The following is a 17083-nucleotide window of genomic DNA, read 5'->3' on the forward strand; positions in this document are numbered from 1 at the left end:
TTAGGTATGTGAGTTCAGTAGTCTGCCCACTCCTCCTGTATGGATTCAGCTCAGGTGTCCAGATAGATAGGCACCAAGTGTGGGGTGTAGGCTCTCACTTCTAGTCCTAGGCAGGCATGGGTGATTGGTGTAGGCACAGGCATCTGGCTGCAAGAGCAAGACACACTCTGAGAAAAGCAGGGGGCTGACGGCTGCCCCAGAGTGTCCAGGAGGAAGGCGTGTCCCTGTTCCCTAGAGCACATAGGTGGGTAGGTTTTGCAGCCAGACCCTGAGCACCTAATGCTGTTGGCTGTAAGGACTGGGGGCACCTCTTATTCATGGGTGCCTCTCTCAGGTGGCCAGGTTGTGTGGGTGGAGCCACCAGTCCTCAGGCCCCTGTTGTGGGTAGGTGAAGACCCTGCTTAGTGGGCAGAGCAGTGTCAAATATCAAGAACCTGCCACTTCATAGCTAAAAGAGTTGAAGTTAGGGTTCCTGTATACACCCTGTTGTACTGTGGTAATGAGGGCCTATGTTGTTGAGAAGGGCCCACACAAGTGTATGCATGGCGAAAGGCACTCAAAGTCCACGGATTCCTTATGCCTGTGCATAGGCAAAGGAGCTGTGCCTATCCTGGGTTCCTGGATTAGGGGAGTTTATTTTTTCCCCTGTTTGTTAATTTGTTCACTCTCCAAGGCGGGGAGAATGGCTCCAGGCTTGTGGTGGATCCTACTTCCAGTCGAGGGAACTCGACAATTGCTGAAGCCGGTCTGTGACCCAGTACAGAACATTAAGCGGGGAGGTAAATGGGAGAGGTTTTTCCCTAAGGGGGCTGTTTTTGATCCGTGCAGTAATCCACATGCAAGTAGTTACCTTTCATAGAGGCTGCTTCTCACTGGTTCTGCACAGCAGTGTAGATTCTGGCATGAGCCTCTCCCGGTGCAGAAAACGTGCCTCCCAAGCTCGGCTGCTTGCCTGCCTCACTGCTTCCCCCTGAGCTGATCAGGCCTGAAGGGCTCAGGCTCTCGCCACGTCAGGTCTGGCAACTCCTCGCTGCTTCCAAACCGTCTCTCTCTCTCCCTACCACTCAGTCCAGTTCCTCAACTCTGCCTTTGATGTTCAGGGCCCCCAGATTGCCCTATATAATCGAATCACTTGATTTTTCAGGTCTTTGTTGTAAGAAGGTGAACCGGAAGCGTCTGACTACTCCTCCATCTTGGCCCCACCTCTCCTGGTTTCTAATTCTTAATGGTAACAAAGTTATCTTTTGTACACTATGGGAGTTTGCTTATGATCTGAGTTGTATAGGTTTTGTTCTTCATATGAAAACACTTTTTAGAAAATCCCTTTCATCTTCTGTTCTAGACTTGAAGCTCATTATCCTGCTAAAATCATTGAATGCATAAAATATCCCCTCTTCCCTGTTGTAGAGTCAGAAGGAAGGTTGCAAGGTAAAACAATTTAGTTCCAAAATTCCTTTTTTTAATTGAACTTTAGATGAAGCTTTACAGAACAAACTAGATTCTCATTAAACAGTTAGTACACATACTGTTTTATGGTATTTGTTAACAACCTCATGACACGTCATCAATGTTCCTTCTCCACCATGGGTTCCTTATTATCAGCTTTCTTGTCCCCTCCTGCTTTCTAGTCCTTGCCCCTGGGCTGGTGTGCACCTTTAGTCTCATTTTGTTTTATGGGCCTGTCTAATCTTTGGAAGAAGGTTGAACCTCAAGAGTGACTTCATTACTGAGCTAAAAGGGTGTCCAGGGGCCATACTCTCAGGTTTCTCTTGTCTCTGTCATGGCAGTAAGTTTGGTCTTTTTTTATGAGTTAGAATTTTGTTCTACATTTTTCTCCAGCTCAGTCTGGGGCCCTCTATTGTGATCACTGTCAGAGTAGTCAGTGGTGGTTTCTGGGCACCATCTAGTTGTACTGGACTGAGTCTGGTGGAAGCCATGGTAGTTGTGGTCCGTTAGTCCCTTGGACTAATTTTTCCCCTGTATCTTTACTTTTATTCATTCTCCCTTGCTCCCAAAGGGGTGAGAACAGTAGAGTATCTTAGATGGCCATTCTCAGGCTTTTAAGTCCCCAGACACTACTCACTAAAGTAGAATGTAGCACATTTTCTTTACAAATTATGTTATGCCAATTGCACTAGATGTTCCCGGAGATCATGGTCCCCACAGCCCTCAGCACAGCAATTCGATCTTAAGGCCAAATTCTAAATGCACTGGTTTAATATTTGCACCATAACTGTCTTTGTCCCACATAACTTACAGAATTTAATCTTAAAGACTTATGAAGTGATTTGTTTAAAAAATCCAGCCTGGTGTCAGGAGTACTGAGATTTAGTTATGTCTCAATAATCAGAAAGCAATAGGGCTTTCAGCAAACCAATTTCTTCTTTTCCTTATCTACAAAGTAGCATCTGCCTAGCCCACATCACTGAGTGTTTTGAGGATGAAATAAATTGACATATATACAAAACTAGGGCTCCAGGATTCTCCTACACAGAAAAGCTTAGGGGCACTGTAACTATTAGGGGACTTTGAAGTGGCATGGTTTAAGTATTACAAACTGTATTGTCCCTTATATCTTGAGCCTAGAAGGAAAAGTAGAATTTTTGGGCCATACTTGTGGGATCCATGATGTGCTGACTGCAGAACCAAGATGTTAGTGCTAGGAGCAGATTACGAAATCCTACTAGTTGCATTTGCGTCAGTTTTGACTCTTGGCTGCCCCATGTGTGTCAGAGTAAAAAGGTGCTACATAGTGCTTTTAACGGCTTATTTTTTTTTTAAATGGATCACCACGCCTTTCTTCAGAGGTGCCTCTGGGTGGACTTGACCCTCCAACTTCCTGATTAGCAGCTGAACATGTTAACTCTTTGTACTACCCAGGGACTCCAGGTTACTAGATACTGATTATTTTTCTGACAAATTTTTAACTTGCCAACCTCCTGGAGCCTGAGCTAATTACATACTAGGGACAGGGCTGAGGCAGTACATTCCCCAGAGAACACAGCGCTCAGCTCCTGATCCTGTATTTAAGCTCCATTTATTGTGCTAAGTGTCCGAGGCGAGTTCATGTTCCTATTTCCCCAGGATCATCAGGTTTGGGAATTAATTTTCCATGCAAAGAGCCCACTGTCTCATTCTGGATCAGCCCTAACATATAAATAAAAATACAGATTTCAGAGCTCTGGTAACAAACGCTGGACCACTACATGATGACAAGGTAGCTCAATGTTGGAAAAAGAAGTCCATGTTCAGTGGCTTGCATAGACTAATATGAGGACTAAAAAATATGTGTGTCTTAAGTGCCATCAAAATCATTACAGTCTGACATGAGTAGCAGCTGCAGGGGGTGGACTTCATATAAGCCCACAGTGCTGTGTTGTGCTCAGAGTGGGTTAAGCACTGTTGTTGGCCTTACCACATCTCTCTGCCTGCTCCTCCATGGCTGTTATCCTTCAGGTTCCTTCCCTTTCCTTCTCTTTTTTTCTAAATCCATTTCTTATCTGAGTGTTCCTGTTCCTCCTTCTTTGTATTTGCACTGGATTCTTTTTCCTTTCTTCCTCTGTCTTTCCTGATCAACTTGTCTTCCATCGTGTGGAGTCCACCCGCTGCAGCTGCTTCTCATGTCAGAGAGCCTCAGCATTGAACTCTGCTCCCATCCCTCCAACCTCCACCATCCACTCATGGTTCTACAGCAACAGCAACTCAGAAAGAGTACTCTGCATTGGGGTGAAGCAGAGGTTCCAGAGCCAAGTCTCAGGAAATAGCTAGAGTTTCTAGCCCTGGGCACTGTGGTCTTAGCCCTGCCAGGGTCTCTGTCGGAGTGAGCATGAGTCCAGCAGTCTCCTCTGCGAATCTGGCCTCAGGGTCTAGGCAGCTTCATGCATGTGTGAAATCAGTAATGTGTTAATTCAAATACCCTGTTTGCCTGCAGGAAAGGCTGACAGGGCCCAGCCCCCCAACTTTCAGAAGCTGTAAGAACAATCTAAGATGCCTTTGATGGCACTAGACTTGTTCCAAAGGGACTGAAAACATAAAAAAAAAACTAGAAAATAGAATACTTGTTTTCCCCAGATAGTTACAGGATTTTCTGTAAACATTTATACACTGACTAAAAAAGTTAAAAATCAATCAGTTGTTAAAAATTAGCATTTCAATTAAAGTTCACCAACTTTATTATTTTTTCCAATTGTACATCAGGACTATTTTTGACCATAATTCTTTGCCTTCATTTTTCCTTTCCTTATCTTAATTCAGAGAGAGATAGCACATGTGATTTAGCAGTTATAAAAGAAGCAATTTAGAAGATTCTACATGGAATATTTTTGAAGCATTTCCTTAAAAAGGTGTGAGTCTGCAACACAGGACAGAAGGACAGAGAATGGTGGAGGGAGGACAGAATTCTGAGCAGTAGGTGGAACTAATCATACTGGCTGGTGGATCCTGTGGACAGTCAGCACCAATCCTGGCCACTTGGAAATAGTTTTGACCAATTCTAGGTAAAGACCTAAAATTCCCCAGCCATTCTGACAATGGTATCTAGGTAGGCAGCTAGGCCTGTAGGGATGCCTCTAGATGGTGAATCAAGCAGCAAGACTCATGCAGGAATTCCAAGCTTTGGCAGTGGTTGATCGTGAGAAGCTTATGCTTACTGGAACGTGGATGCATGCTGTCTGGTAACCATACCACCAGAGATGGATCACGGTTTGCCTGTTGGGATTGTAAAGATTATGTTTCAACTTGACTAGGCCATGATTCTCATAGGTTTGGCAGACGTTATGCAATCATCCATTTTGTAATGTGGTGTGAAGAGCCAATCAGTTGAAAGAGAAGTTTCCTTGGGAGTGTGGCCTGCATCCAACATATATGAATGTTTTGGCAAAGCTTCCTCACTCTTGCATCTGACTTATCATCCTCTGAGCTGTGGTTGTTGGGATGTTAGCCATCAGCCTGCCACCTGAACTGCAGAATTTAAGATTCACCAGCTCTCACAACCCTGTGAGCCAGTAGTCTGCCACCTGATCTGCCGATTTGGGGTTTGTCAGTCCCTGCAACCACGTGCATCAGAAGCCTGCCGCCTGACCCGCAGATTTGAGACTTGCCAGCCTCCACAACTGTGTGATCTATTTCCGTGAAATAGATTTCTCTCTATATACTTATATATGTGCTTTGCTTGTTTTGCTTCTCTAGAAAACCCAGCCTAAGACACATGTGGACTAAAAATGCAGCTATAATCCACATGGAAGGATTCAGATGTTGTGCCAGGCAATGCAGTCTAGTGGTAGCCCAAGTAATATTCTCAGTTTCTGTCACACGTCATTGCCGGTGGATAATTAACAGTGAATAGCAAACTATCATTCAAACTATCTTGCTACATATTCCGATTTGATCAATAAACTTCTTGAAATTCAGAAAGAATTTATGCAGAAAGTAAGGAGATCTCACTCTGTGTTTTTCTCTGATGATCCTCCACATCCACTCAGTATACTAAGACATGGAGCAAGAAAATAAATCTACCACCACAGATTTCATTCTCATATGTCTCTTCATGACTCTCAGCATCCTGGCTTTCTTGTTGCCATCATCCTCCTGATTCTTGTGGTGGCCATCACTGGAAACTCCTTCCTGGTCTTGCTGATCTGGGGTGATGCTCACCTCCACACAGCCGTCCCTCATGGACTTGACATTCATTTCCACCACTGTCCCCAAGATGACCGCCAACTTCTTCTCAGGACACGGAGGTATCTTCTGCGTTGGCTGTAAAGTCCAAATCTTTCTTTACTTGATAGTAGGAGTGGCTGAGTGTGTTCTCTTGACCCTCATGGCCTTTGACCACTACTTGGTCATGTGTAGCCCCTGAGAGACACAGTCTTCATGACCCCCAGAGTCTGTTTGCAAATGGCTGCCAATTCATGGGATGAGGGTGTTCTTGCTTCCCTAACACACATAATTTATACCATGCACTTTTCTACCAGTGGCTCCAGGAAAAGTCACCATTTTTTTTGTGAAGTCATAGCCCCTCTGAAACTCTCTTGTGAGGACTCTTCCACCTATGAGAAAGTGGTCTTAGTGTCAGACAGTGTTTTCCTTCTTATCCCTTTTGGATTAATTCTGACCTCCTACACCCTCATCTTCCTTGCTGTCCTCTGTATGAACTCCCCTGAGGGCAAGAAAAAAGCTCTGGCCTCCTGCTCCTCTCATGTCAGTGTAGTGAGCCTCTACTTTGGTCCAGCCATGATTAGCTACATGGCACCAGGTTCCTCTTTCCCCACAGAGGTGGACCAACATCTCTTTGTGTTTGATGTTCTCATCACTCCCATGCTGAACCCCCTAATCTACATCGTGAGGAACAAGGAGGTGGTGGGGGCTCTGAGGAAGGCGTTGGGAAGAACGCTGATTGTTAAGCAGGAAACAAGATGAATGTTTTACATTTAAAGCTGTTTAAATAGAGTTTAGTATTGGCCAGACATCATTCTGAGAATTTCTATAGATTAACTAAGTTTATCATTATTATGATCCAATGTGGTAGGTACTATCATTATCTACATTTTATATTTGTGGAAACTGAAGCCAAGATGCTAGTCACTTGTTGCACAGAGAGCAAGTAGGGGATCTAGGTTAGAAGACATACCATCTACCTTCCTATTTACTGCTTCTTAAAAATCTGGATTCTCTATTCTTCCAGAAACTGACAGTGCAAATGTGAATAATTTGCTTTACTCCTTTAAATTTCATTTTATCTACCATCATCAGGAGGTGATAAAGTTCTTGTATTTCACTCTCTAATAATGTTAATTCACTGTATTGGGTGAAAAATATACATGATTCACTAGTTGTCCTTGGAGAAGGCCCTTATGAGTCTTTTTAAAGAGAGCCTGATCAATAGACTCACCTGGAAGCTCTGTTAAAAGTACATGTTCATCGTCCCCAGACTAGACCTACTGAATCTCCAGAATCTCCAGAGAAAAGTCCAGAGTCTTCTTAAGAAGTCATATGGAGAGTTTTATGATCAGGTACTGCTTAGTTCTCTGCTCTGTGATATGATTTAATCCACTCTTCCTGCATTCTGTATTCTCCTGATATTCCTCACTGCAGTCTTACCGGAATATTCCAACACTCTCAAGAGGTATTGCATATTCTCTTGCTCTTCTTTCAGCCTGGAATGGCCTTCACCTACACTGACCATCCACTGAAATGCTGTTCATTCCCCAAACTTACAGTTGGATTTATCAGTATGCTGGTTGCTGTTACTGATCATGCTTTAACATTTGATTGACTTTGCACTGTGACAAAATATTTTCTTCTTAGCTTTTATTTCTGCAGTAGAGTAAGATCACACCAACAGATTATCTAAGACTGACTTTCATTATAATGTTAAATCTGTAGAATTTATTTAAATATTCAGAGGATGAAATTCACAGTCGACAATATTTAACCATATGATGGGTGAGCAGTCCCTAGGTGATGCAAACAATTAATGTGCTCAGCTAATAACCAAAAGGTTGGTGGTTTAAGACCACCCAGAGGTGGCACAGAAGAAAGGCCTGACAATCTACTTCCAAAAATCAGTCATTGAAAATCCTATGGAGCACAAATCTACTCTGACACACATGAGGGCCCTGTGAGTTGAAACTGACTTGACAACATTTGTAATATATATTACGTTGTCAGTGTGAAAGGATGGGCAGGAATGTGGGAAAATACAAGCATGGATGAAGAACAACAGAAAGGGTAGCTGTGTAGGTGAGTCTAGTGAATGTTATTTATGTCTTGCTCAGTCTAGTTTCATGTTCTCCCACATTTGAGGAAACTATGTGAGTAAGAGTGTTATGGATTGATTTGTGTCATCCAAAAAGATAAGTTGATGACATAACTCCTGGTACCTGTGAACATGACCTTGTTTGGAAATAGAATCTTTGCATACAGAAAAATAACACTCAAATTATGAATTTCAAACCATAGCCAAAGTTAAATATTCCAATTTTGCATCTTCCTGTGTTATGAATATAGATTAACCTACATCCAACTCGGCAGAAAGATTCTAGTAACTGGAAGAGATTAATTCCATTTCATGGAAATGTGACTGGCCAGTATTTGTCTACTTCCACTCTTTAAGAATCATTTCCAGTCACTAGCCCAGTGACTTCTGCTTTTTCTGAACACAGCACACGTTGCCCACAAATTACCTTGGGATGGTTACCATATATTTCTTATGGGGTCTTTTATATTGTTATTTGGATTTAGTCTGGTTAATGAGCTTGGAAAATGTTGCTTTCTATTGTTCTACATTACCCTGGAAAACTCTGAGGCTGCAGACTCTGAGGTCTTAGTTTTACCCTCAGAACATGCAATTTATCAACTATTTGTTTGTAAAGTAGTGTGTGGACAGAAGCAGACCCCAGCCTCATGACAGGGTGAGAAGAGCAGGGACTTTGCAACTGGCAAATCCCAAGCTCCAGATCTGCACATGGGCACACTGCTCAAGGTCTGATCTGTACATCATCGTACCTCCCTCCCAGATTGGCTGTGACGTTTAAGTGAGTTGGCCTATTTAAGGGTCGTGCCTTGAACTGTTGCTATAAAAGTTTATTTCTTCATTATATTAAATAAGAATCACTTTTCTAAACTGATTGCTTGAGCTTTTTATTATATATTACTAATATAGTTGACTATCAACAGCAACTTATTGGCTTCTTCCACTTCCATGCATTCAAAATATCTTTGTCCCTATGTAAAGCATGTGATTAAGAGCACAAGCTCTGAAGCCAGAATGCCTAAATTTGGGCCTCTGTGACTCAGTTTCCTCATGTGTACAAAGGGGTTAGTTATAGAACCTATCCTGTAAGATTATTGTGAGGATTACCTAAGGTAAATGAGTAAAGTTGAGAAGTGTGCCAGCATGTTGTCACCATTTGATAGATGCTATGGTCATTATTTGTTCTTGCCTCCTGAATGAGAGGTCCTTGGGATTCAGTAACATATGACTTTTCCAGCCATGAGGAGTTTAAGAAGAGCACCATGGAGCCTCAGAGCTAAGATAGGCAAAGCTCCGGGTGAGGGACAACACCGGATGTGCTGGAATTGGGGCTCCTTCCTGGATAGGGGATGCCTGTGCTGAATCTTGGAAGGCAGATGAGAGTTAGTCAAGCAAAAGAGGTAGGGAAGAGGCCAGTGCCTTTGGCAGAGGGGCGGGAACAAAGGCACTGAGGCATGCCATAGTTTGGGGTGTCTGGGGATGGTGAGTGTTGTGGGGTGACTGAGGCTGGGTGGGTGGAACACTTTTTAAGATGGGGCCAGATGTCATGCACCCTATAACCAGACATCCTCCTTTATCTGTATCACTTTCTTTTTCATTTTCAAATCCCTAGGGAGTACTCAGCTAGAGCCAAGTACAGTACTAAGAACTGGGAATACAGAGATGAATAACTTATGGATTCAAGTAGCTCCCATTGAGAGGGCCAGATGCATATAGTCAAGATGGGGCTGTGTTTAGGATAGCAGAGAAAAAAGAATAGGGACAGGTAGCCTTTTCTGGAAGTTTACGTCAGGCTTTCTGGAGGAACTGCCCCATATCTGGGTCTGAAAGAATGATTAAAGTTAGCCTGGGGAAGAAGGAGGGAGTGGTATGGAAACAAGAGGGAGCAGGGGAACCAGGCTCCCAACAACTGAAGGAGTGTATGCAAGAATCAAGAGCATTGAGCCATGTGCGGGAGAGACCCCCTAGGGGTAGGGTCCCAGGACCACCAGGGTGTCAGGACTGCCACTGCAGCTCAGTCTTGCCCAGACTACAGGATAAGGGTGTTTACTTGTTTGTTTATTTATTTATTTTTGCATGATGGAGTTCAGTTCTGGTCTGGAGTCGCAGGTTAATTAGTCTGGGGATTTCACAGAGCCAGGACACTCCCCTGAGACTCGGTAGTGTCTCTGACTTTGACACTGCCCTGTTTTTAGTCCCTCTTCTATTTTGGAATCATGAACCACAGAATAGTCAAGACAGAAATTTGTTCACTCCTAGCAGCCCTTGGCCGACATTCTGGGTGGTCTTTCCGTATAAACCACATGCTCAGTGCTTGGAAGGCAGCAGCAATGTGCAGAGGAAAAGAATGGGCCCCTCCTCCATTCCAAGATGAACCTGGGAAAGGCATGGAGCTACAAGCTCAGCTTACTGTAGAAATAATGGTCTGGATCATGTGCAAGTACTCTTACCTCATGCTGGGTAGAGTTGCTCTTAGTTAAGGGTCAGTTGATAAATTAACCAAGGAAGCAGTTGTTCTGGGCAAAGTGAGCCACCTAAAGTTTTAGAAACGAGAATCCTGACATTGCAACGTTCTTCATCTTGGTCCAAGCATACTATTATTTTACTGGAAAAGCATTCTCAGCTCTTGTACTTGCTGAAAGATCCCAAACCCTTGACCACTGCAACCATGTTCTGATTTGCCTGGCTTTTGAGGCCCTTTCCTACTACCCTGCACTGTCTGGCTACATGAGGTTGAGAAACTGTACCTTGAGACAGGGTGCCCTTGCCTCCTTCAGATGCAGCCCTTGGATAGCTTCCTGGATTATGGCCAAACCCTTAGTTCTGATGATCAGATGCCATGGAGTAACCTTTGAAAGAGCAACTGTTTAGGAAGGAGAGTTAGAAAGCGGGTACCAAGAAAGTCATGTCATGGTTTTTCCCTTCTCAGGTGCTTAGAGGAAAAAAGAAAGAAAAAAATAATTGAAACACCTTATTGCTTAGGGCTGTGAGTATAGACTCTTTGAGATAGAGGAGAGTCACAATCTCTTCTTGAGTTGTGGCCATGGATGATGTCTGGAGAAAGGTGACTGCATAAATGGGGCCAGTATCATGATCTGTAATAAACCATTTTGACTGTCCTAAACACTTTGGAACAAAATTAATAAGGCATCTTGATGTACTTCCCTTGTGCTGATAATGAATTTTGGAGGTATTGATGATTAATAATTGTTAAAATTTATCCAGTGCTTACCCTTTGTCAGGCAGTATTTTAAGTGCTTTATATGCATTTTCTCATTTATGCCTTAAAATAGACCAACTAGCCGGGTATTTGGGGGAATGATAAAGTGTATACTGCCTCTGCGGTTAGGAGCTTTGTGTCATTAGGTAAGTGACTTAAACTATCTAAGTTTAATGTTTTCACATGGAGTTGTTTGTGAAGAATGAATGAGTACTTAAAGGTTAAACATTCCGAACCAACCCTGGCACAAAATAGGAGTTCAGTTTTTTTTGTTTTTTGTTTTAACCCTGATTACTTTTTTCCTTCAGTTTTGAAAATAACAGCTTTATTGAGATATATTTTATATATCACACAATTCATCCATTAAATGGCTTTCAGTACATTCATAGAGTAGTACAACCATCACCACATAATTAACTTTAGGACATTTTTATCACCTTAAAGAGAAACCCCATACTTATTAGCAATCACTCACTATTTTCTCCCGATCTCTTCCACCCCCAGCCCCTGAATATCACTAATCTACTTTTCTGCCTCTATGAATTTGTCTATTCCAGACATTTCATATAAATGGATTCATACAACATGCAGTCTTTTGTGACTAGCTTCCTTCACTCAGAGTAATGTTTTCAAGGTTCATCCATGTTGTAGCCGGTATCAATACTTTTGTTTTGTCTTTTTCTTAGATGCGGAAACTGGAGCTTAGAAAAGCCCAGTAACTTCATCAAGGCGTGTTTGGATAGCGAATAAAACTCCCAACAATGACGTGGCCCTTGCTCACTCACTCCCCATGCACCAGGTTAGGGCTATTGTCCTCGCTCTTCCCTCTACCTGGATTGCACTCCTCCAGACAGCAGCATGGCTGGTGTTTTGTCCTCCTTTGGGTCCCTGAGGTCGGTGAACAGAGATCGCTTCCTCATTGTGGTATCCTCAGAGGTAGTCAATGCTCAGCACACGGAAGGCATTCAGTAAATATTCATGTGGATAGACCTAGCAAAGATTTCAGTGCACAAAAATGGGAAGTGCTCAAGATCCCCAGTCCACTGTTCTGGATTATAAATCAGGCATAGCAATACAATCATGGTGATGCCCCCATAATTTTTCCTTGATATATCTTTTCTAAGCAGCATTTGGAGTGTGTAGTCCCTGCTTGATGACTTTGAAGCAACACACCTGGTCAGGGTTAGGTAAGAGCTGAAGAGAATCCCAAGAAGACAGGGACAAACATTGGGCCAGGACAAATAAAAGTATTGGGGGTGGGGGGCATGCAGAATATGCTCTATATACAAAATATAATTAAAATTTGGACAGTCCAATAAATTTAGTTCAAGAAATCTATCTTTTTTGCTGAACAATATAGATTTGAGATTTTTTTTTTGCTGTGTTGTAGGTTCTTGTGAGTTAAGGAAAAACTACACTCTGACATTTGTTTATCAGAATTATTTTTCCAAACCATAGTTCATTTAGACCCAACATACTTGTTTATAAAATCTGATGTTGCCAGTATTCTTGTAACCTGGCTGTTACTACATCTAACTGCCTAAACTAGAATGACTAAACTAGAGCAACTAACCTAGAATTGCTGACGTGGTCAGAGGTTCTGATGTTTGTAGAACATTAATAAACATGTCTGCCTTACACAGTGTCTACGCACGACAACATCTTTTGTCTAAAATGATAAATAGGGTCCATAACAATGATGAAATGATCCAAAACACCACCAATTCCAATGTCTGCATTGTAAATATGGTGCCATAAAATGGTCTATAGTAGACACTCAATAATAATTAAACATATAAATAAATTAATGAACTTGGTTGTTGCCAGGGACTTGGGGGAGGGAGTAATGATGAACAACTGCTTAATGGGTACAAGTTTTCCTTTTGGAGTTATGGAAATGTTTTGGAACTCGATAGAGGTGTTGGTTTTACAACATTATGAATATACTGAATGCCACTGAATTGGTCACTTTAAAATGGTTAATTTCATGTTACGTCAATTTCACTTTAAATAAAAAAAATAACTAAAACCAAAATTTTTTTTAATTCTAGACTTCATTTAAAGGTCCATAACAACCAACTAGAGGATAGGGAGGAATAAGAGGTGGGGTGTTTGTAAAGTCTTACAAAAATTGGTTGATTTTCATGCTTTCTATCAGTTTTAGATCAAATAAATAAGACCCAGAGATGGGGAAGGGGATGGTTTCCTTCTCCTGGGCCTCTTCTCTGACTCCAAGTTTCCTGACTTTCTCATCTCCGTCATCCTTCTGACTTATGTGATTGTTATTGCTGGAAACTCCATTTTGATTCTCCTCATCTGGCTGGACTCCCGCCTCCATACCCCATGTACGTCCTGCTGAGTCAACTTTCACTCATTGACTTGACCTTAACTTCCTCTACCGTCAGCAAGATGGCCACCAACTTCGTCTCAAAGAAGAGAAACATCTCATGAATTAGCTGTGGGACCCAGATGCTCTTCTACTTGACAGTAGGTATAACTGTGTGTCATCCTGACCCGCATAGCCTATGATCGGTATGTAGCCATTTGTAACCCACTGAGATACCCCGTCCTCGTGAGCCCCAGGGTCTGCCTGCCTGATGGTCATCATACCCTGGGCTTTTACTTTCTTATTCCATACCATCTCCATAGCACATTTCTCCACCCGTGGCTCCAGGGAGATTAGCCACTTCTGTGAAATCTTCTTCCTGAAGCTTTCCTGTGAGGATACATCAATTTGGGAAAAAGTGGTGCTGGTCACATGCACAATATTACTCCTCACCCTATTTGGCCTCATCTTGTCTTCCTATGCCCTCATCTTCCTCACTGTTCTCTGCATGAATTCCCTGAAAGGGAGGAACAAAGCCCAGGTCACCTGTTCCTCCCAGCTGACTGTAGTGAGTCTCTACTTTGGTCCAGCTATGATTGTCTGCATGACTCCAGATTCCCCTCTTGCCCCAGAACTAGATCAACATCTCTTTGTATTTGATACCATAATTACTCCCCTATTGAACCCCCTTATCTACAGCCTCTGCAACAAAGAGGTAATCAGGGCTCTAAAGAAGGTCCTGGGGATATCACTGATGTCAAAATAACCAGGGAGAATTTTGCAACTGACAAATACAAAGGTCCTTGTACTAAAAGGTAAATCTTATATATGATGAGAAACCTAAGTTTTGTTATGACCATCCAATGAATTAGCTGCTGAATTGACTGTGTTTATTTCTTTTACATTTTTTTGGTCTCATGCCTCTCTTTGAAAGTTAAATTGACTTTAGTTTTATTTCCATGCCCCCTACCATGAATCAGACCTTCCTGATGTAAGAATACAACTTTACAACTCACAGAGGAGAGAATATTCTGGAGGTAGGAGGTGAGAGGAAGCCAAATCCTTCCATAGTGTGATGAAAGTTGGGAAGAAGGCATCAGCCTGGATATCTATGACCTTCAGGATGCTGGTCAGAGGGTAGGATTGTGAGATGGTTAGATTTGTTTGAAAATAATACATATTGCTCCAGAATCTGTGCATTATCTATACCTACATTAAGTAATTTCACCTTTGTTTATCAGCATATAATTCTATTTGTCAACATTTTTGCTGCTGTTCTCCTTCTAATGGAATGTAATGTTTTTGAGGGGAAGGACTTGGTCTTATTTGTTGTTCTTTCCCTAGAATATAGAGCAATGCCTGGATTATACTAAGAGATCAATGATACTGGTGGCTGACTGTACCCTAAATAAGTGCTCCCTTGTTTCCTGTGTCTCTTTACTGAATTAATCTAATCACTCAGTCTACCTCCTGGCTGGTTATGACTCTCAGGTAGACCTATAAATACCTTTGTGTGTTTGGTGGCTCAACAATTTTACTATCATCCTAAGATCCAATTTTAGTGACCTTGGTCCTCCATGAGAGCCCTGGTAGTGCAGTGGTTAAAGAGTTCAGCTGCTAAGTGAAAAGGTCAGTGGTTCAAACCCACCAGCCACTCAGCAGGAGAAAGACGTGGCAGCCTGCTTCCATAAAGATTTATAGCTTTGGAAACCCTATCGGGCAATTCTACTCTGTCCTGTAGGGTTGCTATAACTTGTATTCAACTTGATGGCATCGGGTTTTGGTTATATTCTCTAATTGGATTGTTTGATGTTTTACTGTTACATTTTGAGAAATTGAGTTTTACCAACTTTTCAAACCCCATTATAAAATTTTTCAGTTTCCATTAAACAATGACTAGTGATACAACAGAAAAACATGACAAAATTAAATTAGAATAATACAAAACTAAAAGGTACTAGCCCTTTTCTGTATATGTGGTATATAAATGTTTTTCCACTCTGACTTGTGGGAAACAGAAACTGTCTCCATCCCTGTGTGAACAACATTCACTATTTCCTTTAATCTTTTCTGGTGGTTCTTTCCCTGAGTCATTTCCAGACATGTTTGTGACGATCAGTTCTCTGCTGAATACTTGAGGAACAATCTTCGCAGATCTCCTGGGTTTTCTGTCTGAGTTGCTAACTTTCCTCCAGTACTCTATTCTGTGATTTCTAGCCACCGGGTCTCCCGACTTTCACGTCGACCTCCTGAACTCAGAAAATCCACGTGTTCTATGTTCCCCATTTCTGTGGCACAGTTGAATTCTGTCTAAGGCTGAGGCAACTGTAGACTCACCTTGTTTGTTTCCCATTTCTCAATGTCACTCTGCTTGATGTGTTCAGACAAGTTGATTGATGTCTAGTGTCTTGAAAATTGTTTTATATATGTATATATATATATATATAGAGAGAGAGAGAGAGAGAGAACCCTGGTGCCCAGTGGTTAAAGAGCTTGACTACTAACCAAAAAGTTATATATATATATATATATATATATTTATATTTATATATTTATATAAAATTTTCTTTGGTTCCAGACAAGAGGATAAATCTGATTTCTGTTACTTCATTTTGGCAAGAAGTAGAGGTATAGATATGCTCTTTTGGTTGATTCAATGTGAAAAATATGGAATGATCAAGTAGAATAGCTAATTGGGAAGGGAGGGGTAAGTCTTGGCCCACATTTACTGTATACAATCAATTAGGAACTTCTTAACCATCAGAAGGAAAATTTCATTTGCTGCCACAGTAAGGAATAAGCTGAGATACAAAAACAAAAAAAAATCCTTTTTGAATTAGATAAGGCATTATGGAGGAATTAGTGACTAATGAAAAGAAAGTTTGGTAGAAATGACAGCCCAAGAATATTTCTGAAGTGTCAATGAAAGGTTAATCCAGTTTGGGTTAAGTAGGTTTTTTTTTTCCTTTTGGTTGGTTTCTGATGCTTGCCCCATGAATGGATAGGTACTACAAATATTTATTTCCTCCCCTTACACCCTATTATAAAAATGCAGTATTAAGTCTTAAGATTTCTTATAGTTGTTCTAGCAGGTTATAATAAGAATTGGAAGAACTGAGAGCACCCTGGTGGCACAGTGGTTAAGAACTCAAGCTGCTAACCAAAAGGTCGGCAGTCAGAATCCACCAACTGCTCCTTGGAAACCCTATGGGGCAGTTCTACTCTGTCCTATAGGGTCACTATGAGTCAGAATTGACTCAACAGTAATGAGTTTTTATAGCACCTTATAGTGTGTGAAGATGTCCGGCTGGGCAGAGTGTCTCACTTCATTGATTATTAGAAATGATTCAGCTGAAAGGAATGACTAGACAGATGCACCCTTCCTCTCATACTACTCCATCAGTATCCTTCACAAAGTTATGAACTTGAGTGGGAAACACATAGGTCCTCCACACATATATTACATTTTTCCTACAATGTTGGATCAATAAAATGGTCATTGCTGGATTTATTCAGAGGAACCTGAATAGCTTTTGCACATGTTTTCACACAATGTCGATAGTTTTAACTTTTAATTTTGTATTATTTTAATTTTGTTATGTTTTCTGTTGTATCACTAGTCATTGTTTAATAGAAACCACACAAACATTATACTGGAGTTTTGAAAACTTTGTAAAATGCAAATTGCTGAAGTAGTACTGAAAATTATTTCAAATTTATAGAAAAAAAAGCCTCATTTCTTTGCTTACTATACCTTTTATTCTATTGTTTTGGTCACATTAAA

General features: G+C 41.5%; 1 protein-coding gene and 1 pseudogene across 1 annotated transcript; both read left to right on the plus strand.

Moving 5' to 3' along the window:
* Positions 1 to 4932: 4932 nt before the first annotated feature.
* On the plus strand, positions 4933 to 6417 carry LOC111822586 (olfactory receptor 2T1-like). The gene is made up of 2 exons (XM_023741431.1): positions 4933 to 4995; positions 5851 to 6417. Exons 1-2 carry the CDS (start codon positions 4933 to 4935, stop codon positions 6415 to 6417), a joined length of 630 nt encoding a protein of 209 aa, XP_023597199.1.
* A 494-nt stretch (positions 6418 to 6911) lies between these two features.
* On the plus strand, positions 6912 to 14065 carry LOC101357330 (olfactory receptor 2M7-like; annotated as a pseudogene).
* The last annotated feature ends 3018 nt before the right edge of the window (positions 14066 to 17083 follow it).

The sequence above is a fragment of the Trichechus manatus genome, unplaced genomic scaffold (assembly GCF_000243295.1).
Source record: "Trichechus manatus latirostris isolate Lorelei unplaced genomic scaffold, TriManLat1.0 scaffold00181, whole genome shotgun sequence".
Lineage (NCBI taxonomy): Eukaryota > Metazoa > Chordata > Mammalia > Sirenia > Trichechidae > Trichechus > Trichechus manatus.